Here is a 27,901-nt window from a genome sequence, read left to right as displayed (position 1 = left end):
ACACACACTCACACTCACACACACACACACACACACACACACACATCCAAAGACTTGCCCAGTCGTCCAGCCAATCACAATGCTTCACCATTATGTAATAGCCAACCACGAGACAACGCATAGGGTCATTCAATGTAATGCAATGCCATTTCAGTATTGTACTAACAACAGTAAAGGAACCTTGTAACTGCTGTTATTTCTGAGGCGAGTGAGCAACAACATTATTATTAAAAGTTGGTCAATGTCACACTCACTACAGCACAGACAGTGAGACCATCACATATAACAGAGAAGAGGACAGAGGTGACAGAGAGGCTAAAGGGTTTACAGACAGATGATGTGAACATGTATCCAATTACATCATTAAATGTGAGTGGAGCAGCAGTCTGACACTTTGGGATTACTGACACAACCAAATGGCTTCAAGGGCAATCAAAGATCTTTTTTATTATGATTTCTAATTATGTCTGAGGTTATCCTCTAGAGATGGGCAACATAAATAGAAGGACATGTGTTTTGTTGACATGAAAACGCCTACGCTGAAGCTGGATAATAAACGAGATAGACATGAGGTTGTGATTGTAGTATCATGTGTGGCCTGTGAGGCGGCATGTAAACATCTGCACACGGGGTGAGGCTCTGCAGTCTGCGCCGGAGCTTCATTCAAACCGCCGCACATTATTTTAAGGAGAATCGACGTTCAAGCTTATACTGAATACACAGGATATTACGATGTTTAATATTCAACTAACGGCCGATTACTGTACAATCCAGCAATCCTACTTACATTAATTATTACTTACATTGATTTCGCTTTTCGCTCCGAAATCTTTCCGCCACCCAAATTTTCCACCAAAACGTCCTCTACAGTGTTAGTCCGTTACGTGTCAGTCTTCAGATCACACATTGCATGTAACGCTTTGCTGACATCAGATCCTGACATCTCCGCTCGAGGCTGCTTCGCTATAAGCCACTGTTAAATTATTCCTCCCACCGCCACCGGACTACAAATACAGAGCGATCTGGTTGGCTGAGGCAGCAATGACGTCACACAATGTTGACTGAAAATGTCCCTCTTAAAATCAATTAGATTTATTTATTTATTCATTTATTAGGCTTATCTATGATTGTATGTGATGTTGTATTATTTCTGTATTTCCTCATCCTTGGCTGCTATTATTTCAATTCATGTGAGTCTACTACAGTACAATAAGGTTTTACAAAGGATTTACAGGTTGTAATTAATGGCTATAACTTATTTACTGATATGTTTTAGATCACCTATAACCCATTTTTAAGAACTATTGTGGGTTGCTTTGTTGTGGCTGTGTTCATTCCTCACTCAGCATGACACCTGATTTGTCGTAAGCTCAGTTAATAACGCTGCTAGTTACAACTTGTAAACCCTTTATAAGGGATGCTATTAGAAAGTTACACCTTATTTATTTTATTTTTCTCTGATGCTGAAGATGTTTTGAGCAGGTAAGACGCTGCAAAGCTGCTCTGATGTTTTATTATAGTTCGGATTTCTAATCTCTGTCTCAGTAATTGTGTTACTCAAAGTGGACAATAAAAAAAGAATCATTCCAATCGTAATAAATAAATAAAATAATACATTTATAAATAATAATAAAATAAAATCTTCCATAGGGATGACAAGATTACTGCTGTAAGGCTGAAGTTTAATTAAATCATTACATTCCTCTTAATGTGAATGCTTTGAAATCACATCCTCTATTATTTCCCTTATTTAACTAACTATGAGGAGAAGAGTAAACAACTAGCGAAAATCCAGATACTGAAACTAGATGATCTACCAAAACATTTATAAAACATATAAAACAATCTTAGATTCCACAGAGTAGAGCAATAAATGTTTGGGCATATTCCTCAACGTATAACTGACAGAAGAGCAACAGTAAACAATATTGTGTTCTTATTATAAAGCAATACAAGTCTAGTAGCAGTGAAGACAAGAATAGCAATGACATTCAGAAGACTTGATAGCATCTGTAGTTGTGCAACGTACCAACTGTGTCTCAGTTTTCAAAATGTAAATCTACCCTGCTGCCCTGACGCATTGAGTCCAGACCAATACATTGTTCTGGACATTATTCTTAGTATTTTTTGATTCCCAAATAGCAGACTTCATTTAAGCAAATCAAGAATGTTAAGCTTGTGCTGGTTTTAGCTAAATGTAGCAAGTCATGACCTAGAAATCCCATTTACCACAACTCTGCAACTGCAACACTGTACCTTATCTTTGTGGAATACGGTGAGCTTTCAGGAAGCTTCAGTTTGGCCACAATTGAAAGGAATAGTTCCAAGACCTTGGCAAATACACTTGTTTGCTTTCTTGCTGATGCTGTTAGATGAGAAGATTGATACCACACTAATATATGAGAGTGGTATCGATCATCGCATCTAACTCTCAGCGAGAAAGCTCAAACTATCAAACTATTCCTACGGTAATTTGATACATATTGACACTACTGATAGAAGGTTACGAGGTTTATATTTTGTCATTGTACGACAGGGTTACACAAGGAAATTAAATTGTAGTCGTTTCTTCACCAGGATGGAGATATGTGATGACCATGTCAGATTGTTTGTGATGCTGATTCTTAAAGCTGCTAACATGCTCCACCTCAGCTCCATTGATGTAGACAGGGGTGTGCGTTTTTGCCTCCTTTTTTGTAAAATCAACAATCAGCTCCTTGTTTTTTTACTGACATTGAGCAATAGATTGTTCTCTGGGCACCACTCTGCAAGGTTCTTGACTTCCTCTCTATATGCAGACGAACTTGTTGTTTGTAATCCGGCCGGTGACAGTAGTGTCATCTGCAAACTTCACAACAGAGTTCTCTTCATGTTTGGGGTAGCAGTCGTGGATGTACAGCTTGAACAGGAGGGGGCTGAGCACACAGCCCTGGGGGGCTCCGGTGTTCAACACTAGAGTGGAGGAGGCTTGGCTGACAATCCGAACTGCCTGGGGTCTGCTTGTGAGGTGGGCTAATAACCAATTGCAGAGTGAGGTACTCAAGCCAAGAGTGCTAAATTTAGCAATCAGTTTCATGGGGGAGATTGTGTTGAAGGCTGAGCAAAAACAAACAACAGAGAAACAGTTTCTCAAAGCACTTCATCAGAATGAGGGTGAGTGCAACAGTTATTTAGACTGGACACTGCCGACTCTTTAGGGACGGGAACGATGGTGGCTGTCTTGAAGCAGCTGAGAACACTCTCCTGGGACAGTGATACGTTGAAAATATCAGTGATGGTATCAGTGAGCTGGTTGACACATGTTCTTAGTACAGAATCAGGGATGTTATCAGGCCCTGCAGCTTTACTCATCTTCACTCTTATCAGGGTTTTCCTCACATCCGCTTTGGATACTGAGTGTGGCCAGTCCTCTGGAGGCGGGGCAGACTTGACAGCTGACTGTTGAGGAGATCAAAGTGGACATAACAGGTGTTCAACTCATCTGCCAACGTAGCCTCACACATGATGGTGGAGCTCCTGCTTTTATAGCCTGTGACATTTTGGATCGCCTTCCACATATCTTTAGTGTTGTTGGTGTTGAGGTCTCTTCCCAGTCTCTCTTGACGGCCCCGGTTTGCCGCCTTGATACCAGCAAGGAGATAGCAAGTAATAATATGTTTAATGTATGTACAGTATAGCTTACAGTATAGCTTATGTGATTTTTTTCCAGCTCACTCAGTCAGTAGTGAAGTTGCCTCATTATGCTGACAGATAAGACATGTATGGCTTTGAGAAGACTACTGCCAGAGTACTCCTGGTATAATGTGCTTGTACATATTTGAATATGCCCTTTAAAAAAATAGAAAAAGGCCGCAGACAGATACTGATTCAGGGACTGTAATTGTAAACAAAAAGAGATCATGCAAATGTGTGCCTGTGTAAAAGAAAGAGACAGACTCAGAGAGAGAGGTTGACTTAACAGAGTGCAGCATAATGACAAGAGATTAATCAGAAATACCAAATAGCAAAATATATAATGGAATCATTTCTATCTTGGCAACAGGCAAACACTTTCAGACATGCTTAGATCTGCTCAAATAGGCATGTAGATGTTCACTCATACTCAACAGCGATGATGCTGCAAGACCAAAATATGCTCCTAAGAATAATCTGAGCAGTAAAGCCAGTCATAAGTGTTTTCCTGTTATTTTAAGGTGCATGGCTGCAAATCAAAATTCCTTCAGGAAAACAATCCAATTAAAGTTAGAAAGATTGTTGCTGCACAAACAGACACAACCGATTCAGTTCACCACTGGACGTTGGCAGAAAATGATATCAAATTATAAAAGGTTTCGTGTTCTTTTCAACTGTATACGTTACTGACTTCCGTAATGAGATTATAGAACGGTTATGTAAGGTGCTATTCCCTGACCTCAGAGTCGAGTCTGGACACAGAGTTCCTACTTTAGAGAAATACACACAAAAGCTTGCTTGGCTGGGTCTCATTGCTTTTTTGTTGTTGTTAAGGTTGCTCAATGATTCTAAGAACCAGCCCCCCCCCCCCCCCCCCCCCACCATTACACTCACAACATAGTAATGTAACACAATCACACACAGCGCACACGGTTACTTGCTCAACATGTGAGCACTAAAAGAGTAATTGGAATGTCTTTCGAGGAATTTGAGAGAGTGGGTTTTGTGGTGTGTGTGTGCGTGTGCGTGTGTGTGTGTGTCTGTGTGTGACTATTCACTTTGTCAGAGTCGCTAATGGACACACACACACACACACACACACACACACACACACACACACACACACACACACACACACACACACACACACACACACACACACACTCAGCAGCAGGCAGCCAGAGTGGGAACGAGGAAACACGTGTTGGGTTTTCTAAGAACTGAGTCATTCAACAGGGAGCAACAAGTAGCCAACTAGAGGGGGAAAGGGAGGGGGGAGAGACTGGCTGCATGGGGGGTTGTACAGAGAGAATATGGAGATAGGACAGAAGGCGAGAGAGAGAATTTGCAGAATGTTATTGTATGTGTGGATGTGTGACAGACTAAGTTGTAGAGGTGTGACAGAGAAGTAAAACTGGTATGTTTACTGCGTTGTGGAGGTGGATTTACTGAGGATTTGGAGCACAAATGATGTTATTCAGTTTAAGTAAAAACAGTAATATCTATATTCAAAGTCTTAGCAAAATAATATTTTATATCTAATTCGATTTTTTTGCTATTCTATTATTTTGTTCCCGGCGTCACTATTCCAACTTTTATCCCTCCTAAAATCTGTTTTGACATTTTCAGAAATAGATTTGAGTTGAATGAGGTGATTGGTACTTTTATGTTGTTTGTTTGGTAATATGGTTAGATTAAATTAACATAAAGACTGAAACGAGGGTTAACAGCTAGCCTGGCTCAGTTCTATGGTAACAAAATCCACCTATCAACAGCACTGAAGCTCACTAATTCACATGTTATATCTTGTTTTTTTAATCCGTTCCTAAAAAGTTGTTTCATGTGAGCATATGCATGAACTGTATGTGTCTGTATGTGCATGTTAGCGTGTCTCTCTGTTTTCAGTACGTGCATGTTTGTGTGTGTGAGATCTTCGTCCTCTAGATACCGCCCTGCAGTGTCAACTAATGCCAGACACGTGAGAGGGAGAGAGAGAGAGAGAGAGAGAGAGAGAGAGAGAGAGAGAGAGAAAGGAAAAAGGCGGTTTGCTGAGACAGGGGTTGTCTGATCTCTCCCAGGAACTCTCTCTAGGTTCAAGAATGCATTCTTTTCATTGCCATACAGAGAGGGGGGGGGGGCTGCATGAGCCAATCAGAAGGCTGTCTGAGCCACACATCACAAGTGGACAAATGAACCCACCCCCAATGTAGAGTCCTAACAGGCATGCTTCAGGGCTTTAGAAAAATATATTTAGTTGTGTTTCCTGGGCCAGAAGTGGCTGCTTAAAGCTTTCTTACCACTGCCACCAATTGTATTATGACCATAATAAGTAATGCTGGAACAAACATCTGCTTTGTAATATCTTAGCGAATGAGCAACTGGGCTGTAATTTACCCCAAAACGGACATTTCTTCCCAACTCTTCACCTGCAGAGAGAAAGGCACATGCTGTCCGTGTGACCACCGGCTGGCGAACTGGAGTAACAAATCCTCTTATTTAATGCTGAGTAGTTGTTAGGTTCCAATGTTATTATCATCATAAATAACATTTAGACATTTTGTTTTCCTGACTTCAGCAATATACAACAGGTGACACACAATAGTTTGTGAACAATAAAGGTTTTTCCAAATTACACAGTACTATACACAGTCTATGGTACTGTACATTCATCATTCTAATTAGAGCATGAAGCACATTGTCTGATGCACATCCTGACATCATGAGGGGCCAAAAAAATGTGTTTTAAAATGGAGTTTGATGTTTCGCAAGATCTGTTTATGTTTGCGTGGATCATAAAAATGTAGCCGGACATGGGGAATCTAAGTAAACATGAAACAAAAGACCGTCTTTCCTTTCTTTCTCTTCCCAAAAAATCTTTAAACATATGAGATTATAAATGATTATATATCATATTATATATAAACCAGAGGGACAAAATAATAGCAACAATTGACTTCAGTTGAGGATGAACTTCAGGCAGATATAATCTAAAGGAGATGGAGGAATTGTGGATGTGCTGCCTGAGCCCACAGAGCCACTCACAGACCTCTGTATTTTGGGACTGTTACGCAATAGCTTGGCTGTGTTATAATATGCCTTTATAAGTGCCCATGTGGGCTTGAGGTCATGCGGGGAGATATGAGCTGTTGATCTAGCACATGGTTATACTGCACTCAAACAAACAAAAGCTCACATACTCTATGCACCAGCACACACACACTGAGCTCTGGCTGTTAAGTACAGCAGAAGGACACAAAGACACACTTTCTCTAACAAACACACTTGCACAGAATGATAATCTTTAAGATCTTTAAGATCAGTCAAGTCACTATGTTGTGCCAAAGGACTCCAGACTGTGAAACTCTAAGCATAATTCCACTGTTCTCACTCAAATAGAAATTCTAAATCAGGACTGAAAACTTAAGGATTGCCACTTTAAGGGCCCGGCCTAGTTTTCTAGGAAAGCAACTGAAGCCCCTCTGAGCAAGCACGTGGTGCCCCCTCACATCCATCTCTCCCTCGTGCCTTTCTCCGTTTCATACAGGCCTTTAGGTCAAATTAGTACTATTACAGACTATTCTAAGTATGAAGCTTGTGTTACAGCTCACTCTTTGGAACTATTCTCCTCTCCGTAATTCCATCATTTCCCTTTGAAATGTTTGAAAATCTTTCTACAAAGCTGTTATTAAGCTCAACTTAGCTCAAGATTTTCCACCATACACCTTGCTTTGAGATCCTCATCTATCATTAATGCAATCTTTCTAGAAATGTAACATGTTATAGTTACTGATTAAAAAAGGAACCCTTCTTGATTTGAATACAAAATTAGTAGATGTACAGCACATATTTAGTTTAGTTACCAAGGACCAGCTGTTGCTGTGGCTGCCATCCTCTCTGTGCCTGCTGAAGTCCAGCTCTTGCTCTTCAATGGGCCATGGCTCCATGTCTCGACAGATGCAAAGTTTTTGAAGTTCCTACTCTGCTAATTCTGCTAATTGAATATCTTCAAGGTGGTGCGAAAGCTCCTCTGGGTGGTGGTGGATGAGTCCTTTGACTCTTAAATGTGAGTAGTTGATGCTTATGCGACATACTGTGAACGTTTAAGACTAAATTTATCAGCAAGTGTGTTCTGGGAATGGAGTACTTGGAGGAAATCTGAGAGGGTCCGGAGCTGCTGGACTCTACTGCTGCTTAAGGCGCCCCTCCTGACATCACTGAACCCCATGTGTGTCCAACAAACATGTGGATTTGTGTCAAATGACATATGACTGCAGCATTCTGAATATACATTTGCATGTAGTCTTTATATATGTATATGTCCGTTTGTGTTTGTATTATGTAAAATAAAAGTTATAAACTCCTTGAGCCGCAGGTGTTGTGTCGAATACTGTTTCCCCGTCGATATTCGTTGCCTAAACCTGAACCAACCCTTATTCCTAACCCTAACCACCGAGGGGGGCGCTATTATTTTAACAGGAGGGAATTACTCGATGAGGGAACAGACTTAGACACAACACCTAGTACACCCTCTTATATACGGCCTATGGGTACACCTTTATGGCGAAAGTCGCGCTAGAGGATTGGTCGAAGATAATGCATGTTATAGCCTACTGTTCTGAAAACACGAGATCTTCAGCTTTCAGAATCCGTAAACCTAACTGTATGTTGTCCAAACTATGTCTTATTACGAAGTATTTCAACAATAAAAGCGGGCAAATGAAATCTCTGAAAAAATGTTCAATATATTTTCAGTGAAAATATATTGAATAACTCGTATTCAAAACATCTGGGATACTTTTCTGGTCAGTCTTTCAACATGTTTAGTATCTCTTGAGACTAGAAATTCCGAGATTTCTAAAGCACCGAAACGCACCTTGACTGTAAACACACAGCGTCCTGTCAGTCAAGACTTTTACAGTCACGCTAATGATGATGATGAACGTGCTTGGCAAAATATGTTACTTTCACCAACAATAGTGGATTTGAGTTACTTACGTCTCTACCGTAGTCTGACGTGAGGGCGCAGAGAGGTTCAAGGAGTTAGCCATCTTAATCAAGTTTGACTGACTTTCACTCAAGGAGAAAAACATAGATCTAAGTTCAGAGGTCAAAGAGGGCAAACTAAAATGACCAGAAATGTCCATAGAAGCTGATTTTGGTCATTGCTTGTGTAATCAACTGTGCTGGTCAACACAAAACAGAGAACATTAAAATGATTGTGAAGGGAGCTGAGAAATAGGCTACTTGGATATGAGAGAGTTCAAGGTTTGTGTTATTTGTAACATGGCTATAAGGAAATTAAGTGTTTTGGAGTAAAACTCCCAGTAAACAGTCAACATGTTAACAGTAAACATCGTCAAAACATGGAGAACATGTGAGAATATTTTTTATAAATTGTATCATAAATAGTGTATTTTCATCACATTTACAGTCACAGCTGTCGTGAAGAGTGTGAAAAGACATTCAGTTCCATCATTATTTAGGGATCTTGGTTATAACGGTGATATTGCCTTTGAAATTTAGATTATAGGCAAGGATAAATAATTGCATCTCCAGACCAGTAATATAAATAAGTTTACTTGCAATGGAATAATATTGTTTCGCTTCTTACCTTAAAGGACACCAGAAATATGCATATAAGCCTTATGATTGAGGAGCCATTCCTGATTTATTTGGGATGTTATTTTAAGTGTTTCTTTCCCCAAGGACTAAGGCTTAAGAGGTCAACCAAGAAGTTCTGAAATCACCTTGCTTCACACACAGATACACATCAAAGAGCTTCAGAGGGATCATCTGGGGTCAGTAGTATGGAGCCTCATCGAAGGACTTCAGAGGCTCCATTTACAGTCTCAAATATCTCCTGAACAGGTCCTGCAGGATACAGCTCTGCCAGACGGGGACAATATGCTTTTTGTGCTCTTCAGTCTGTTTCAAAGTATCAGAATAGTATCAGTAGAATGGTTCATCTTTATCTGTGTATCGTGAAGTATCAGGGACAAACACATACACACAAAAGAAATGTAACATGTCTTTACATTTATACAATAGAAGCCATACAAAACTGTACATTGTGAAATGCTTAAAACACAGTAGATTTGTGTCTCTTCAGTTAAAAATAAAATCATCAGTCTATTGAGCAGAAAGCATAACAAATGTTCAACATCCAAACACACAACTATTTATTGTACACACTGGATAAGTACTTTTTTTTTTTTTACATAATGCAAATCTGACAAAATATATTCAAATTCTTTCACATCCAAAACAGAAAAAAAAAAAATGCTCAGTAAAAAAAGTTTGTTGCCAAAAATCGGCTACCATTGCACACATATGATTGTGTCTACCCTTTAGTAAAGCTTCTCATATTGTTTGCACCTGCATGAAGTGTGCAGAACATTGTAATATTGCTATACAAACATGAACGCAGCTAAAACTGCAAACACGTATGAAAAAATATAAAAGCAGTAACTGCAATTTCTGAGTCTAGTGAATATCTCCTGAGGGAAAACATGGTTGATTAACATCTTCCTCCTTCAAAAATACAATCAAGATACTGTGTATTAATAAAAACATTCTGAGATTAATCCTTTAACTTTTTTATCACCACTTAACTCTACCATGTTTTTGTTTTTTGGAGATAACGTTTTTATTTTAGGAAAATAAATTCTTGTGGAGCAAAAAGATTACTCATGATTTATGAAGTGGTGCCTCAACCACACTAAATGCAAACAATAACCACTTCATTATCAGAAAAAAGTTCCTGAAAAATTCTGGCTGTTTCTTGTACAATCTTTTACTAACTCACAGGACAACCATGACTCAATAAAGGCCACGTAAAATATATACGATTTCCTCTTGTTTCTTTGGCCATAACACGTGTCATTGTCCATTCAGAGCCTATGTTAGTGCATACTGTCGCGCTATAAAAAACACTCTAGTACATTTCTTCCCTTTAGCAATTAAAGTGATTTTGAACCTGACTGTGACTCTTTGTAGATGTGTGTTTCAGTCATATATGTTTTCCAGTCAGGAAGAAGAGCGGTCGGTCCTCCTTGGCGTTGGCGGTCTGGAATTCATCGCTGAGCCTGAACCTCCACTCCTCCTCCAGCTCCAGCCTGCCCACCGTCTGCCTCAAAGAGCTACGATCGGCACTGATGACACACAGAGTCGCACCTACAGAGAAGCAGATAGATACTTTAAATATGACATGGACATGATCACATTTTCTGGCTTTCTTAAGTGGACAGTAGGGGGAGAGGGTTATGATATGCAACAGAGGTCCGTGGCGGGGATTGAACCAGTGATATTGCAGTTATATGGTTTGCTTTTCAGCCACTTAGCCAGAGGACTAAAATGCTAGATGTAGCACATTATGGTATTCAGATGCGATCCAAGATTTCATGTATAGCCTGCTCTGTACAAAACTACAAAAATATTGCAAACGTGCCATCTGAAACACACATACCAGTATATTATTTCATTGTCTGTATTTGTTCTGCTTTTGTACCTTTAAGGAAGGTGAATTTCTTGAGGAACCCAGGCGTCACAAAGGAGTCAACGAAACAGAGGAGAAGGCCACTGAACAGCAACCCTGTGGTGCTGATGTTGACAGAGTGAGGTCTGGAACTCACAAAACACGCCGTCACCTGCAGGACGCAAGAGGAGTGACTTTTAAACAATGTGTGTTGGAATTCATGGGTGTATGAACCTATACTTCTGTTCAGAGGTTAATCATTTACCACAAACAAAGAGGCTGCGTGTCTATACCTCAGGTCCCAGGTTGAGATAACAGTCCACAGACAGTACAGGGTGTGTGTAGTTCTTGGTGCTGAGTGGAAACAACTTCTGTCTGGTGTGTTGAAGGTATTTTTCCAGGAGCAGCTGAGCTGGTGTAGCCAGGAAAAGGTGCTTGCTGTCTGGGGCACAGATGTACTGCGAGGGCCCCACTGAGGTGGGAACATCTGTCGTCTGGTGAAATTTCAAACTTTTGTTTAATAACCTTTGATGCAGTTATTTGTTTGTTAAGATTAATGAGAGTCAAATTAAACATTTTGAATTAAGTTTTGCTTTTCTGTGAAAAGATTATTATTTTTATTTTTTGCTGCAAATGTGGCGTTATATGTAACTTACTACACTAAATAGTATTCTATAAATCTGTTTTGCTGTCTTTGCTCTGTGAGTGATATGTGGTTGTGTTGTCATGTGTCTTCAACATCTACCTTGGTCTTGATAATAAACGTCCTATATCCTCCTATGGCGATCTGCTTCTTCATGACGCTGAAGCTGTTAAACCCGCAGACGAGCAGTCCGGCGCTGTGTAGCCTGAGGGTGAAGTCCACATCGTGACAGGTGAAGCGGTTCTGGTCGTACTGGACATTCTGGCTCCGATCGACGTTGAGGAGGAGGAAGTCATGCAGGAGACCTCTGGAGAAGGGCTCCCTCTGTTTATTACCTGGAGGAAACAAAATAAACGCAACTTCAAATTTATCTTAGTCATAAAGCAGAAAACTTTGTTATGCATTCCTCTTCATTAGTTCGTCATAAAGTAGCTAAAACATTCAGTCACACATTTGAGACTCCTTCAAATGTACGATTTAAAAAGACAACACTGAGATATAGCTTAGAGCTAGACATACAGACATGTAATAATGCTTTAAAATATGATCTATAAAATCTTTCAGGTAAACGAGTTAACACTGAAGAGAAGAAGACACAACAATCTGTATCTGCAGTGGAGATCTGAGGCATCTACAGCCAGTCGAATCTGCTCTGCATAGCAGTGGTTTATAATTTAGAAGTTTCCTGTGCAGGCCAATACAACAGACTTGCAGCAGTTAGTAAGTGAAGCTTATGAAGTGTGTGTGATTACACTTTTCGATTACAATTTTGAGGTTGTAGCTTGTTATATCATTGATAGTATTGGTATTCTGGCCCTGGGAGGAAAATATATTTTAAGTTAATTTGTACAATATTTAAATAGACCGAAATGCTGTCAAAAAGTTGTTTTACTTAAATGTTTTGACATCATGACCCCTGACCTGTTAGTCCACGGCTGCTCCACTTCCTGATCCCGCACAGTCCGTAGTGGGCCAGGTCTGGACAGGCCTCCATGTGTTGTAAGATCTGCTTCAGTGACACAGCGTGCTCCACTGAACCACTAACGACAGCAGAAAGCGAACAGTAACTATGTTAAAACTGACTCATAACATGAATAAACAGTCTTACTTCCAATACAAGCAGCAGCTATTTTGTCCAACACATATATTCGTATAAATAATGTGCTTGTATGTACTTGCGTGCGTCGAGTTCCACTGCGTTCCACATAACACAGGAGTCATCGGCGAGGATGATAAAGGGCCAGACGTCCCCTGTAGGGGCCCCTCCCTCCAAACGCCGACTACGCTCCAGCTCCAAGTTGTGATACGAGAGCTCTTTAATCAGGAAGTGAGCAGCACCTGCAGGAGAACAGAACTCCGGTATGAAGGTGGTGGACTACACAAAAACAGTTTAGATGACTGTAACTGCTGAGGATGCCTGCATTAAATATCTATGAAATCAAGGAGTCTCTTCATACCCAACAGTAGTAGCAATAACATACCTATTCCAGCTCCGTTGAAGACAGTGGGCAGTACCAGCATTATGTGGTTGGGCCAGTACTTCTTATACACAGCCATCTCGTACTCTTTGACCACCAGGATATGTAGATGTGAAGCTCCATCCATAGCATGGTACAGGTTAAACAGACCATGCTCATGACGACCAGTGGTTGGGGTGAAGATTGGACTCTTGATGCAGTCTGGGGTCTGGGGAAGAAGGAAATAATACTGAAAAATCAAAATATCATCATATCAACAATAATAGGAAGTGTCGACAAAATCCTCTCTAACAGAAAACCGTGGTGCACATATCTTTACGGGAATACATAGGGACCACTGGGCTACAGTAATCCATTTTCCCATAAGGACAATTTTAGTCATAGTTTAGCATGTACCGCCATCTAGTGGCGCTCAAGGGCATTGCACTACGCTCAACCCTGCAAGTCACCACTTAACAGTAAATGCAATGGTAATGTGTTGTGGTAAGTGTGTACTCAGGATTGATTTACTGAAACACAGGAAACAGGAAATTAATAATTCAGGATATCAGTTTGTGTGTTTGTTTTCTTTTGCAATGTTAGGAAGGCTCAGTGGGTGATGCACATCACCTAATATCTAGTTGAAGTTTGTATTTTTTTTATGTTCTTTATATTGTGAGATTAGCAGAGTGGTTCTCAAACATTTTCTGTCATGAATTGAGTTTTCAATTCATTTTGAATTCTGGATTGAGACAATTACAGAGACAAGGAGTGCCGCGTCACTTGCTGTGTGTGTGTGTGTGTGTGTGTGTGTAGAGAGAGAGAGAAGGGAAGAGAAGGTGGAAGGTTATGTTTCTGTAAGTTATTAATAATAATAAATAATGTCTTGTGCGTCTCACCAAGCATCCGTCCATATCTGTAGATTCTGTAAACCTAACTATGAACACCATTACTATTGTGATAGCCGATTTGTTTACTGTTCCACCATGAAAAATATTCTGACGTCAAAACATTAGGTCTGCATCATAATCAGTCCATCCTAGCGCGCCCCCAACACTTTGAGAATAACTGGATTAGCACTAACAGAAGATTTACTGTCACGGTGACTCTGACCCTCTCGAACTACTGATATCCTCCCTATTAGTTTTTATCTTCAGCCTAAGACGGCATCAGAAGTGTTCGTTGGATGGTCAAACAACTTCAGGCATTACTCTGCTGCTTTATTTATTTTCACTCTGTACATCGGCAGCTAGCAAAAGGAAATGCAAGTATTTGAAATTCAGTGGCTCCGGTTTCACTAAGGAGGGACTCACCCAATCAGAAGTGAGAGGCAGCCGCATGCTCTCCAGCTGGCCACCTGGTTGGCTGAAGCTGAAGTAGTGCTCTTTAGACTTTGGGATGATGAAGTAGAGCTGGATCTCTTCCCCAAGCAGTAGATGGGTGAATGTGAAGGCATGAAGTGTTGTCTCATACATCTGATTGTAAGATTAAAGAGGACATACATCATCAGCTGTGACATTTCAAAAACAGCTATCGGATTGTGCGGCTTTTGTGTTCTGCTGACCTGGTATCTGGGGTTGAAGCCCAAATACTGATGACACTGTTCACAGTGGTGGTACGTGTTGTACGCCGCATATTTAGACAGCTTGATCCTAGCTGTTCGCCTTCGTAGGTACACGTCTTCCAGGCGCACAGGGTTTCCTTGTAAATTCAACAGGGGCAAAGGACAGATTAGGACAATAGAACAGATAACTTCTTAGGATTTGTGATTACAAGCAGCAAACACTAGAGAAGACGAATGTTCTGTGAATATAGTTTTGGTTGTGTGTTAATATATTGACTTGTGTGTGTGTTTTTTGACTGTGCCTACCCTCGAAACTGGGTGTAAATCCAGGGCAATAAACAGAGCTGATGTCATCATATTTGGGGTCATGGATGGTGTAGTCAAAGGGCATCGTCCTCATAATGTCTGGGTTGGGCCAGGAAGCATTTGGCAGGTGGTACAACACCCCCTCTGCCTGTGCACCTAAATTACCACATTTCCAAGTGTATGCATTACACAGGAGATTACAGCACGATGAATATTGAAGATTCTTAGCAGCAATATTAGCAAAACATTGAAACAGTACAACATACAGAGAATTTAAGTTGTTTAGAAAGCCTAGTCTCAGAAATGGTGGCTACTGCTGCATATATACTGACTGTAGTTGATGTCTTCTTCATCGTAGATATCCACCTCCATCAGCCTGATCAGCATCCGAGACAGGATACCCAGGAAGTGCAGGTAAGCTCCTGTCTTACCCACCTGAACATGGAAAGAAAATAGGGTAATTATTGTAGGTATACAGCATAGCATGAGCTTGACTTGAATAACAAAGAAATGAAGAGAGAAATGACCTGTGGGGGTCCACTGAGCAGCAGCCTGCGAGGGTGAAAGTTGTCACTTCGTCCTTCGGTGCGATTGCTGCTGTCCATGTGGTTGGAGCGGGGGACTGTCCACTGACGATAGTACAGTGACTGTTCTGTACATGTCATCATCTTGCTCAGCAAGGGCCTGAACACAAAAGACAAAGTTCATTATTAAATATCTCCTAATGAGCGTCTGATATTTCCAGGACACACCGAGTGAAAGGTCTGCAAGCAAAGAAAAACCTGTGATTTGTTCACATTTGTGTAATATCTTCAAAAATATCTCCATTCTGGTTCTAGTGGAATAAAACAGGATTAACTAATTCAGCGAAGACATTTCAAGCCTACAGGTTTTGATTTGTAGGATACGATACTTATTGAACCCTCTTTTAGAACTTTTCAGTTATAAACATTATACACACTGAGCCACTGAGCTTAAACAGTTAGATTAGCCCTTTGGTGGTCTGCCTAAATTAAAGCAAATCAACAATTTTTAGATAGCTAAACCCTTGCATCAAATTTGAATAGGACGTTTCCAAGGATGTATCACATTGCTGGACTTCTAGATTGCTTAAAGGTACCGTAGAAAGACAAGGTTTCAGTTGTATACTCTGGACGATCTGTTTTTTTTACTGGTTTTACCTGAAGCTGCTTGCCCATGCGACAGACATGTGTGGCAGGAATGATGAACATCGTGGAAGCCCGCTGCTGTCACTGGCTGTGATGATATCGTAGAGGGCACGAGGGAGGAGCACAGAAGGCGGGCGACTCACTCCCCGTGCCCAGGAGCAGCTCTGATGAGGAGAGGAGGCTCGCGGGGACAAGGAGCCAGAGGAGGTGGATTTGGAGTGTTGGCGACTGGACTGGGCAGGGGGATGTGGTTGAGTTTGAGGGGGGGGTATTTGCATCTGAGAGAGGGACTGGTGCATGGGAAGCATTTGAGTGTAAGTTTGGGAATTTGTTTGAGATAATGACTGACTCTGAATTTGGGGTTGTGGCTGAAGCTGGGAGATCGGTTGGGCCTGGGAATAACTCTGCACTTGAGGTTGGTGTATTGTAGCTTGGGGATACGGAAAAGACGGGGGCTGTGGTTGAAGTTGAGTCTGTGATTGCGAGGGAGGTTGTATGGCGTCCATGGTCCCTTTTTGGGAGACATTTGGAGAGGTGGTGCTTTGGGCAGGGAAGGGATCCAAAGCGCCGCTGTCTGGACATGACTGGACCTGCTGGCTGCACGACAGAGGGGAGTCCCCTGGAAATGGAGGGAAAAAGAAGAGAGTAAGAACAAAACGAAAATCAGTTGAGATATCCCTTCAAACAGCAAGTGAGCATTTCACACATTTTAAATCTTAAAGAACAGCTCATGTGTATCTCTTCTCACTGTTCTCCCGTCCCTCCTCCTCCTCATTGTCAGTACTGCTGAGTTTCTCCGCGTCACTCTCCAGCAGGTCACTTCCTGGTCCGGGGTTGTGTGGGGGTCGTGACTCTGCTCTCACAAGATAAGCAGCCAGTCCTAGCTCTTGTTCGAGTGTGGTTCGCTGAAGGTAGGCGCAGCTTATCACTCTAAGATCACAATACTTCAATGACCTGTGGGCAGAATGAATTCACTGTTTAAACTCCAGATTTACAATAGCAGATTTAGATGCAGAAGCTATGGTACAACACTTAAGTAGTGGAGACTTGATTATTCTAGCGTTTCTACACAAAAAACTATTTTTGCTTGTATGAAGTTAACCCGTGGTGATGGAACTACAGTGCATGGAGCCTTGGGAACAAAGGGTCAAGGTTTTAGGTCATACGTCAGGGAGCTTTGATCAAAACACTCTGTGTGTGTACCTTGGCAGTGATTCTCCCAGTGGCTCAGCTCCTGACAGGATCAGGATGCAGGGCAGGGCCTCCAGCTCCAGGTAGGTCTGAGGAACCCAGTCAGCATCCTGGATCTTCAGCCATGTCTGCAGGACACACACAAGTACAGTCACTCAGTGTATCTTGATTTCTCTACTTGTAAGATCATCTATCCATAAAATAATTGATCCTGTATTTCATGATATTATAACCTGCTACCCAACCTTGATCTGATCAGTGAAGCTCTGTCCAATATTAAGAGCTTGGTTTGGATTCCCCAGTATGATTTCAAAACTCTCCTCCAGACCCAGCTGTCTCCTAACTCTGGACAGCCGTCGGTGGGCCCACGCTGCCAGAGCCAAAGAGGGGATCCGCAGCAGGACCATGTGACCATGGTGGGCGGGACATTGCTGGGAAGCGGTGAGCAGTGATTGTACAATCTCTAGGGTCTCCACAGAGGTGTGTTTGTGGAGATTGTGGGAGCTGTCGATTCTGCCGGATGCAGCCATCAGAGCTACGCAGTAGTGTTGGATCAAAACTGTAGTCCGGATCACAGCACTGTGCAGTTTAGGGAACCTGGGAGTGAGAGAGATTGTAAAGTAATTCAAACTTGCTTGTGAGGAGTAGCATATTTGTGTAGATTAAGCATGTGTGTGTTTGTGCTACCTTTCTTCCAGGGCAGACACCATGCTTTCAAAGGAGGAATCATGACGCATCAGAGGCAGGCTGCTCCCTGAACGGGTCGTTTCTAAAAGCTCTGACACACCAAAGTAGCGTGTCTTCTCATGATACAGGTCCATGTCCTACACGCACAAACACACAATGTTATGTATCCTAATCCCAATCAACCTCCAGATATGTGTCACAGGTGTATGTTAAATACAGAGTGTGTATCACACACAGACTTCCATCTTACATTACTGAATGCAGAGGGCCAGTGGATCTCATTGTAGGGGCTGATGCGGGTATACTGTGTCTGCAGGGCGAAGGGGAAGGAGGTGACGTGGAGAATTAGGATGTTTGGAGCATCTCTGACCTGACGGGAGTTTAACAGCTGGTCCACCGGACCCAAACCACAGTCTGAGCTACTGTGGGATGCACTGAATAAGAGACAGAGACAAAGACTCACAGAAAGAGAAAACACACTTTATTCTGAATCACTTCAGATCTCTTTCTCATTTCTCTAACACACACACCAAACACACACCTGTTAATGTCACAGTGGGCATGGTCATGGACCAGGATGTAGAGTGTGTAGGAGTTGCTTTGTGCTTCCTGGGTGAGGCTGTCAATTCGTGCCTGAGCGCTCTGATCCATCTTGACCACGAACCGCTCAGCCTCCCGCTGAGACACACACTCCTGGTCTAAACCCCCGAGCTCCTGAAGGACACCTGAGAGACGCAGCCAAAGAGAAAGGCGGTCAACATAAATACACATCATGTAATCGGCACACACACAAATTAAAATGATTCTTCTCGTCTCTCCTTTTTAAAGACGTGAATGAATAAAAACAACTGCTGAGAAGAAAAAAAAAGAGTCATATAATTTCCAGACCAGAATTCCAGAGGTGAAGAACGGTCTGCTGAAATGTGACCTCAGAGGACGGAACCAGGATGAGGAAGCTGACCCTGTCGAAGGAGCCAAGATCCAGGTTCTGTGTGCTGGAGTCTGCTATGGCACAAACATGGGACAGCAGCTTTCTGGCCACTGCCAGCTGAATGGGACGGACCTCCCGCCACTCTACAGAGTATTCTACACACATACAAACACAAACTCATATCATCACACTCGATGAGGAAGGGACATTAAAAGTCATCTCTGTCTACGTCTATGTTTTACAGTGAATCAAATGAATCCCATTCAAAAGTTGCGTCAGCAATTAGTCAAAAGGCTAATTGAAGAAAAATACAACATAAGCAAGATTAAAGCAAATGGGGAAACTTAAGAAATGTGAGGTTCAAAACCATGACATAGTATGGTTTACAGCAGGGGGGGGGGGGGACCTTGCATAACCCGTGCATGACATCTGCCTGAATAGTTAATCTTCTCATTCAAAAAATATGTCACACACAGTGTACACTTCAACCCCTCCGTGTCTCACCTGAACAAGTGTCTTTGGGACTCGAGACTCTCTCTTTAGGGCTGGGTAGGTCTTTTGAACACTGTGTGTGTGAATCCTTTGGACTGTTTGTGTCTTTGGGACTGTGTGTGGTTTTAAGACTCCTCTCCTCAGCTGATTCTTGACTACTGGATAAGGGAGATGGCTCACTGCTGTCCACAGTGGCACTATCCAGCAGGGAATCTAAGTCACCATCTGAAAAACAAAAAGGCACTCGTTCATGCTGGTGAATTAAGACGAAAACACACATTAATATGCCTGCACTGCACACACAAATGTGCACGTAAAAAAGGCAAACACACCTTGTTGGGAATTGCAGTAATGGATGAGTTCCTGGGCAATACCAGTGGAGAGCTGGTGGTTGATTTCTTTCAGACCCTCTTTGGGGGAGTACATACTCTCTGCCAAGGCACGACACTGGTGTTTACCTGCAAACCACACACACGCACAGATAAATACGCTTTGTTCTTTCTGTTTATTTCTCAGGACAAAATAACAATGTGCAAATATTAACATACACATAAAATCCATTCCCACCTGTGACTACCACGCAGGACTGTGTTTCCTGTCCCGGTGTAGTGACAATAACGACCACGTAGTTGGTGTTTTCAAGCCGTCCTTCCATTAATCTGCTGAACATTTGTTGGAGGCCTTGAGCCAAAGATCCAATCTTTTCCCCTAACACCACCACGCCCTCTCCACAGGAGGAGGCAGCCAGCTGGGCGAGCCAAGGGAGCTGGCTGGGGGTCAGGGGTTGTTGGCTCTGGGGAGGTAAGGAGAGATGTTGGGGGAGCCCAGGCAGCGTGGATGTGGTCTGGAGACAGAGTAGAAAAAGGAAGAGCAATTTGTTCATTTATTCAGTCTTACTCGGCTGACTTGTCATCAGTATTTGTCTCAGCAAAATGCTGCATGAAGAGGACATCATGTTAAGCTTGACATGAAGAGACACAGAGTAATGATTTCTGCGGCGTTAAAAGACGGAGATCTGGGAATGTGTACAGCCTTACGTGAGTCAATTTTCCTAAAAGCCTGGAACCTCATTTTTACTTGTAAATGCGTTTACTTTTTGGAATTTAGAATTTTCTGTCTGTAGTTACTTTATCTCAAACTTAACATTTAACAAAAGGTCACTTCTATGACATCTCACCTCTATGCCATAGTGCCTCCCTTGGCTGGCTGGTGTTTGAGGCTGCTGGTACTGTCGGATCTCGCTGAGGTGAGACTCCCTCCACGACCTCATGAATATCTGCTCCAAGTCTTCTATTAGGGGCACCTGGTCAGGGCCTTGGATGAATAAAGATGAGAGACAAAGAGTGTGGTAAATAATAATTTAGAATACCTTTAGAATAGTTATATGTTTTTAGATGGGGAACAAACAAAAGCCAGAGTCAGCAGACTTCAGCTTGATTCAGTTATAACTGTCTGCCTCCTAGTGGGCATTATGAGACACAGCAATGATATCATGAGAGGTCAATCACTTTCCTCATCTCAGTCTGACGGAACTGTGTATGATTACAGCCTTTCTTCTGAAAGAAGGTTTCACACTGACCTAGCTGAACAAGGTAGTAGACTGTGAGTAGAATCTGCATCTCAGTTGACAATGGCTGAATGGGTGATGGTCCATAGTGCTGGTAGACTCCGGGGAGCGTCTGAGAGCTCAGATAACAACTCTGAAGCAGAGAACTGAGGAGCACTTCATTGGCATTTCCAGTCAGCTGGGGGAGTGGGCCATGACCTGTATCAATGAGAGGTAGACAGATGAAACAGGTAATCACAGTGAGGAGCCTGAGAAAAACGTGGACTTGGTGCTGTGGCTCAGGTGGTGGATTTGGCCATTAATGTAATGTGATACATGGATGGAAAAGCACAAGGCTTTTTACTGACAGTTGGCTGGAAACATGGTATAACATGAGATGGTATCATGTGACAATTACAATGAATACACATGTCAGTGCGAAGAAACACAATGCAGACAACTTTATCTCGCTGCTGTCACCTGCTGTTTTTATGAGAAGTACAAATTTTATCAGGGCCTAACTTAGATTTAAGTTTGTGTTTGTGTTTCTTTCAGTTACTATACGAACAACTTACAAACTTAAATAAAGACCAGTTCAGGATCGAGTGGTGGTGGCAAAATGCAATTTACCCCCAATAGAGAGAGGGACAATAGTCAGGAAAGGCATGTTGGTGAGGTAAAGGGCAGGTTGGTGATGAATATGAAGTGAAGACAGAAAGGAAATAAGAGAAGGAAAGAACACATACTGGATATTAGAAGCGGTTGACGGCAGAAAAGATGGTGGATGAGTTGACAGGTGATACAAAAGGGTGCAAAGGTTGGAAGGGGAGGGGGGGGTAGGCTGAGAAGCAGCCTCAGGAGTTGGTTGACCTCTAACCTGTGAGGAGAGGCGAGCTAAACTGGCCATCTGTTGGGTGGTTACTGAAAACCTCACCTGTTCACCTGCTCGAGAAAGTCCAGTACTGACCGCTGGGCGGACAATGATCACCGTACACCAAGTACTCAATAAAGACTAGTACACTTTGTCACAGGTACAAATACTTTTATACAGAGAAAGTGCATTCTATCACAATAAATCACTGATATAATTGCTCATCTGACCTTTAAAGATGACAGGTTGCAGACTGCAGGTGTGTAGCAGCTGATCAGGGATCGTTACAGACAACCCTGGTGGAGAAAGTGGGGTTAAGGAGGATCCCTGCAATGAACTCAGCGGGGCTGCAGTCTCTGGAGAAAGCACAGAAATATAAATCAAATTTATACATAGACACACACAAATAGTGCAAGCTGTCTAATTTACACGTATAGGATTAAACAGACATATATATATGTATATATATATATATATATATATAAATATAGCATTAAGTATAACCACATAATAGTCCCATATGTCCCTTTCTTCATGTTTTCTGTCTATATTTGTCTCTTTTTTTACCTGATCTGGCTCCATTTGTGAAGACAGAGGACACTGATAAAGTGGATAAGGCTGATGAAGATGGTGGCGTCTTCGCAGTGCTCTCTGGCAGATTGTTGGCAGATGACTCGGGCGACCAGCCCTTGTGCCTCTTTTTTGGAGGTCCTGCATTTGCATGGGACCCTGCAGAATAAAGAATAACACCACAAAGCATGTTAACTTAAAAAGCTGGTAGTTTATACTTTTACTGCTTAACTAGTAACTGATAATTTTTAAAATTACGACAAATTTAAATACTTTTCAAATATATTGTCATATGTATGTACATATTGTATTTTTCTGCTTTGTACCCAGCTAAAGGATTTTGTTGCTGCTCATAAGTTGCTGCTTCTGCCTTAATATTCGTCACTGCAATAACATTTGTTGAGTTCATTTTTTATGCTTTTTTCAGTGTCACATTTTTCTACAATTCGGTTTGCTTCAGGAATGACTTCCTGTATAGTCATTTTTGTAATTCTATTAAGCCACAAATAAACAGAGCATACTGTATATTATGTTTTAGGATGGACTTCTGTTAATACAGTAATGGAAAACAGTTGTATTTTAGTCATACATTAACCTGTCTCTTCCTCTTCCTCTCAACCTCTGTTGAAATGCAGTAATAGGGAGACATATAAAAGGTCCACTTGTTAATAGGGCCATGAAAAAAAACAACATCGACAGGAAGGAAGCTTTTCATTCAGCGGGAAAGCAGGAAAAAAGAGGAGACAGAGAGGGAATTTTACAACCCTGGTTAATAGAGGTGAGAGACAGAGGGAGAGAGACAGAAAGACAAAGGACAACCCCCCACACACAATGCAGCTGCCTGGCTCCTGTTTAGCAGGGCTGTTATAACACACACACACACACACACACACACACACACACACACACACACACACACACACACACACACACACACACACACACACACACACACGCACACACACACAGTTTGGGCTGCTGGATGTAGGAGCGCTCCCTTTGAGAGGTGTGAAGAAACCCAGGGTTTAATGACAACAGACTGACCACGTTTCCATGCACAGATGAAGGAATCAGAAAAATATGTTTGACATTAGATGAGCTACAATATTCTGATAACTTCAAATCACAGTTTACATGCAGTTAGTTGGTGAGTTATCAGATGTATTCAATAACCACATTAGTTTGGGCATATTTCACAAGTAGTGGGAGTTAATATTGATGAATTTATTTTGGATGTTTAAAATCTTCTCATTCACAGTATTTATGTTAATCAAATAGATAGAATGTCCTTGTGTATAAGGAGTGATCATGACATTATCACTTGATCGGCTTTTAACAGTGCTGCCTTGAGAAGGTTGTGAAGGTTAATATCTCTCACCGGCATAATATTGTTGCCATAATCTTATGGGAAAATTCAATATATAAAATTGCTGGTACATTTGTGGAGTGAAGGACTTTTTGAGCAATCACGATGCTCCACAAAGCCAGGAATAATCTGATGGCAGATGCAAATGCAGTGAATGATTCCTCCTCTCATTCTCTTTCCACTTTATTTTTAAATATTCAACCTAAAACCTCACACAAACATTAAGTACAACATTCAAAGTATTAACCCTACATGTGGATAACTCAATTATTATAAATTAGTAAATTCATTGACAATAAACACCTCTGAGGACGTTTTTATTGGAATTAGGCATTACTTGAATGTCATAACTAAATGTCATATTTCGACTTACATGTCATATATACACAAGTTTCTGGATATTAATGTGATTACAGAGCCGAGGTCAGCAGTCTGCACAATCTGTACCTTTAGCTGAGGGTCTTCCCGGCCTTGACTGGTTTAAAGGGGGCTGGGTGATGGAGGGAGCAGCGTGGTTGCCATTTGTCAGCGAGTGTGAGACGTCAGCGATTTGTGGCAGAGTGACCGGGTCCACAGCTGATCCTGCTGTTTACAGATAGACAAGAATGAATCAATAACATTAACAACTGTACATTTTCATGAAAAACATTTCTGTGATTATTACATATAGTCTTCTCTCTCTATTACCTCTAGTTTGAGAGAGATACAAGTGTCTGTCAACAACTTTTAGTGAATTAGAGTCTGCAGTCTGAAACAGTAACAATACTTCTTTGGCGCTGAGAACACAAACAAGATCAATTGTCAACAAGAACCATTGTCTCAACGTATCTTGCGTGTTTGCGTTCATGTGTTACCTGTGTAGCTGCCAGGTGTGTGTGTTGGGCGTGTCAGTGTCATGTTTGGTGGCTGTTCATCTGATGTCACATGGCCTTCTGAGAGGCTGGACCCCGTCTGCCTCGTCCTGCCATCTGAAACACACACACACACAGACACACACAACTGAGTAATTTGACATCCAAAGAGACAGAAATATTTCAGTAGCTAGGTCACTGCAATAACTTATTCGTTATTCATGTATTTGTGGCAAACACAACAGAGGCCGTTCCGTGACAAGTTGACTAACTAGATAACTTTTGTGAGTAAAGCCAGCAACCCACAGATTCAGAACCATGATCCGATGTAAAAAGACAAAGTTATCCAGATAACTCTGTATTGAAGTAAATCTGATGGCCCTGCAGCATGGGAGAATGAACTGAATGATTGGGGGCTAATTCAGGAATGACTGCATATGATAGAGGGACACTGTTTCTGTTTCAATATATGCTTCACACTTACTTCTATTCTTCAGAGCCCTCTCACTGGTCCAGGAAAAGAGTACCGGTATGTTTTCTTTTTGCGATGAATGAGTCAAAACCAGTTTTCCAACCTATGCCACTGATGGTGAATCTGCTCTGGATTCTATGCAGGTCTGACGCTGCTCCGCTTTGGTATCAAAAACAGTTTGCCATCGCCGCATAGCAACAGACTTTTTTTCCCAGGAAAAGGGCTTAATCAGTGAGCGTGTTGGATCATCCAGACTCCTCAATACCAGAGCTTTTGCGCGTTTTGAAAAACATGATCCATGGTTAGCATAATTCCTGTTTATTGTAACCACAGAATTACCCCAAGCTTTCTAAGACGAAGACGTTTAAACTGCTAAGCTTCACTCTTTCCTTCCCAAACAAAAGGAGTAAAGAAAATAAAGAAGCAAGCAGAAACAACAGGATGAGGTTAGAAACACAATATCTACAGGGATGTTTCTCACAGGCCTTTTCATTCGGCGATGTCCATCTACACACCATTTTAGTTTGACGGGTTAGCTCCAGGCTGTCGCCTCTGTGTACACGCTTAACGTTTCGCTCCACTTCTACAATTAACCCCTCCACTGCTGAGCCATCTGTGTGTCACAGAAGGGACATCACCCATTTTAATGTAAACATTCAAGGAAAATTCCCAAATCCCCCAAAAATGACCCTTCTCTTACCGTGTCCCCTCCAGCAGATGGGAGCTCCTTTGACCAGCACGCCCTGGTTGTTTCGATACAGATGGTACTTCAAGTGCTTCTGTTTCTTGGGCTGGGTGCTGAGCTTCAGGTTAATGTGGTGGGAGAACTCTGTGAAATAGCGAAAGCCTTTCTCTCCACAGCCCATACAGTTCCCTAAAAAGCCTGGAGGGAGCACACATGCAGGAAATGTACGATTACAACAGGCTGCATTTCATGTTCCTATAGTCACACGTTACCATCTCAATCATGTGGCAAATGCATTGCCATCAACTTAAAAGGAATAGTTCAACACTAGAAGTGATAATACTGTTTTTAACTTAGGCTACTTGTTTCTCTTTGTCTCCAGTCTTGATGCTAAGCTAGGCTGAAAACATCTCCTCTGTATATCAAGACGAATTTTCTCATCTCACTCTTGGAAAGAAAGCAAACAAAGGCATTTCCCAAAATGGTGAACTATTCCTTTTGAGTCCTGAACGTTGACATTTTGAGTTTTTTTCCAGAAACAGATGCCTGATGAGATTCCCCTGCCTCACCCAGCAGTGCGTTGTGACCCCGTTCGTCTGGCAGGAAGCGGCGGTCCACGGCACACACCAGCAGGGTCTCGGGGAGGGAGGGGCACCGCACCCCGACCAACATGAACCCAGGGGGCACGTCCGAGGGATCTGATCCCAGCGAGGACAGACGCAGGTCTCTGCCTGCCTGACAAAAGCCTGTGGGGAGGAAAAAGACAGGATAGGACAGTTATTTCACAAAAGCTTTTCTTTGTTGCAAAAGTAAAAAGAGCAATGATATACACTATGCAAAATAGCTGGTCTGGCCACTTTCTGCTGCTTATTCACCGTCAGTTGAGATTTCTAGTACAGTCAAATTAGCATTTCCTCTTTCTAACTACACCACGACAAAGCTCACTCACAAAACTGACCCTTGCACATTGTGAGACCATATATCCAGCAGATTGCACAACCAGCCAAACTAATTATATCTCTCTTTCATTTGCATGATACCCGCATAAATAAGGTGAACACTTATTAAATGCAAGGTGTGACATATTCTATATTAAAGGGAAACTGCAAATCCAGGTCATGGTATTTGTTTGAAAATTCAAATCTCCTAGTGCCAATTGTGACTGTAATGCAGTGATGTTTTTTAGATTTTTATAAGCTATATGTGTACGTGTACAAACCATCTGTGGTGCAGCATCCCTCAGGTGGGGGCTTCATCTGATAGGGTAATGGGGGGCTGTTAGACTCTGAGCCAACTTCCTCATCTTCATCATCATTCTCGGTACGGCCTGTTCGGGGGAAACACACAAAAAACATACAATTTTAATGGTGAACAAGAGGGACAATAAGCAAATACAGATGCAATAAGGATGTCAGAATTCAAATCGGAGGAAACACACTCTTTCGCTGAACTCGTTATCGCACGTTCTCCTTTGCATCCATGCAACCCACCATCATGTGCCAACGGCTGCTCCGTCTCAAGGTATAGCTGTGAGAAGACGGGTCGAGGCACCACGGTGTTCGACCTCAGCGACGCCTCGATGGAGTTATGGAGGACCTCCTCAAAGCGCGTGGTCCGCAGCTGGCCTGCATAAGAGTTCCCCATTGGTGTCCTAAAAACAAAACAGTGGACGCTCAGTTTCATCTTTAGAAGGAAAGAAGAAACGCAGAATTCATCCCAGTGATGTTTGACCAACAAGGTCCTTCAGAGAAAGAAAGATGACAATATAAAAGACTCACACAAGACTGAATCCAGTTTAAGTTAAAGCCATCTGACAATGTGAATAAATGTACTGCTTAATATTGCCAAGCCACGGACACACACAAATTCATAGACACATCCACAGTATGCACCGATGAACAGACTCAAACACTGAAATCCAGTGAAAGCACATTTACTCAAACAGAAACACACA

The 27,901-nt window shown here is 42.0% G+C and overlaps 1 protein-coding gene across 1 annotated transcript; it reads right to left on the bottom strand.

Moving 5' to 3' along the window:
• Positions 1–10,681: 10,681 nt before the first annotated feature.
• On the bottom strand, positions 10,682–27,591 carry greb1 (growth regulating estrogen receptor binding 1). The gene is made up of 33 exons (XM_076110127.1): positions 27,438–27,591; positions 27,167–27,274; positions 26,517–26,693; positions 25,963–26,145; positions 24,794–24,907; positions 24,387–24,524; positions 22,571–22,732; positions 22,234–22,359; positions 21,166–21,351; positions 20,764–20,900; positions 20,154–20,430; positions 19,919–20,044; positions 19,599–19,811; positions 19,052–19,249; positions 18,705–18,888; positions 18,414–18,597; positions 18,164–18,300; positions 17,722–18,073; positions 17,489–17,604; positions 17,034–17,239; positions 16,298–16,904; positions 15,644–15,800; positions 15,449–15,551; positions 15,117–15,272; positions 14,811–14,947; positions 14,560–14,721; positions 13,271–13,475; positions 12,965–13,127; positions 12,711–12,829; positions 11,892–12,124; positions 11,440–11,640; positions 11,180–11,318; positions 10,682–10,845 (listed from the first exon to the last, which is right to left on the bottom strand). Exons 1-33 carry the CDS (start codon positions 27,589–27,591, stop codon positions 10,682–10,684), a joined length of 6,024 nt encoding a protein of 2,007 aa, XP_075966242.1.
• Between the last annotated feature and the right edge of the window lie 310 nt (positions 27,592–27,901).

The sequence above is a fragment of the Anarhichas minor genome, unplaced genomic scaffold (genome assembly GCF_050575085.1).
Source record: "Anarhichas minor isolate MPS153535 unplaced genomic scaffold, ASM5057508v1 ptg000042l, whole genome shotgun sequence".
Classification (NCBI taxonomy): Eukaryota; Metazoa; Chordata; class Actinopteri; order Perciformes; family Anarhichadidae; genus Anarhichas; species Anarhichas minor.
Note: the sequence above shows the minus strand (reverse complement) of the source record. Positions and strands in the feature narration are given on the sequence as shown.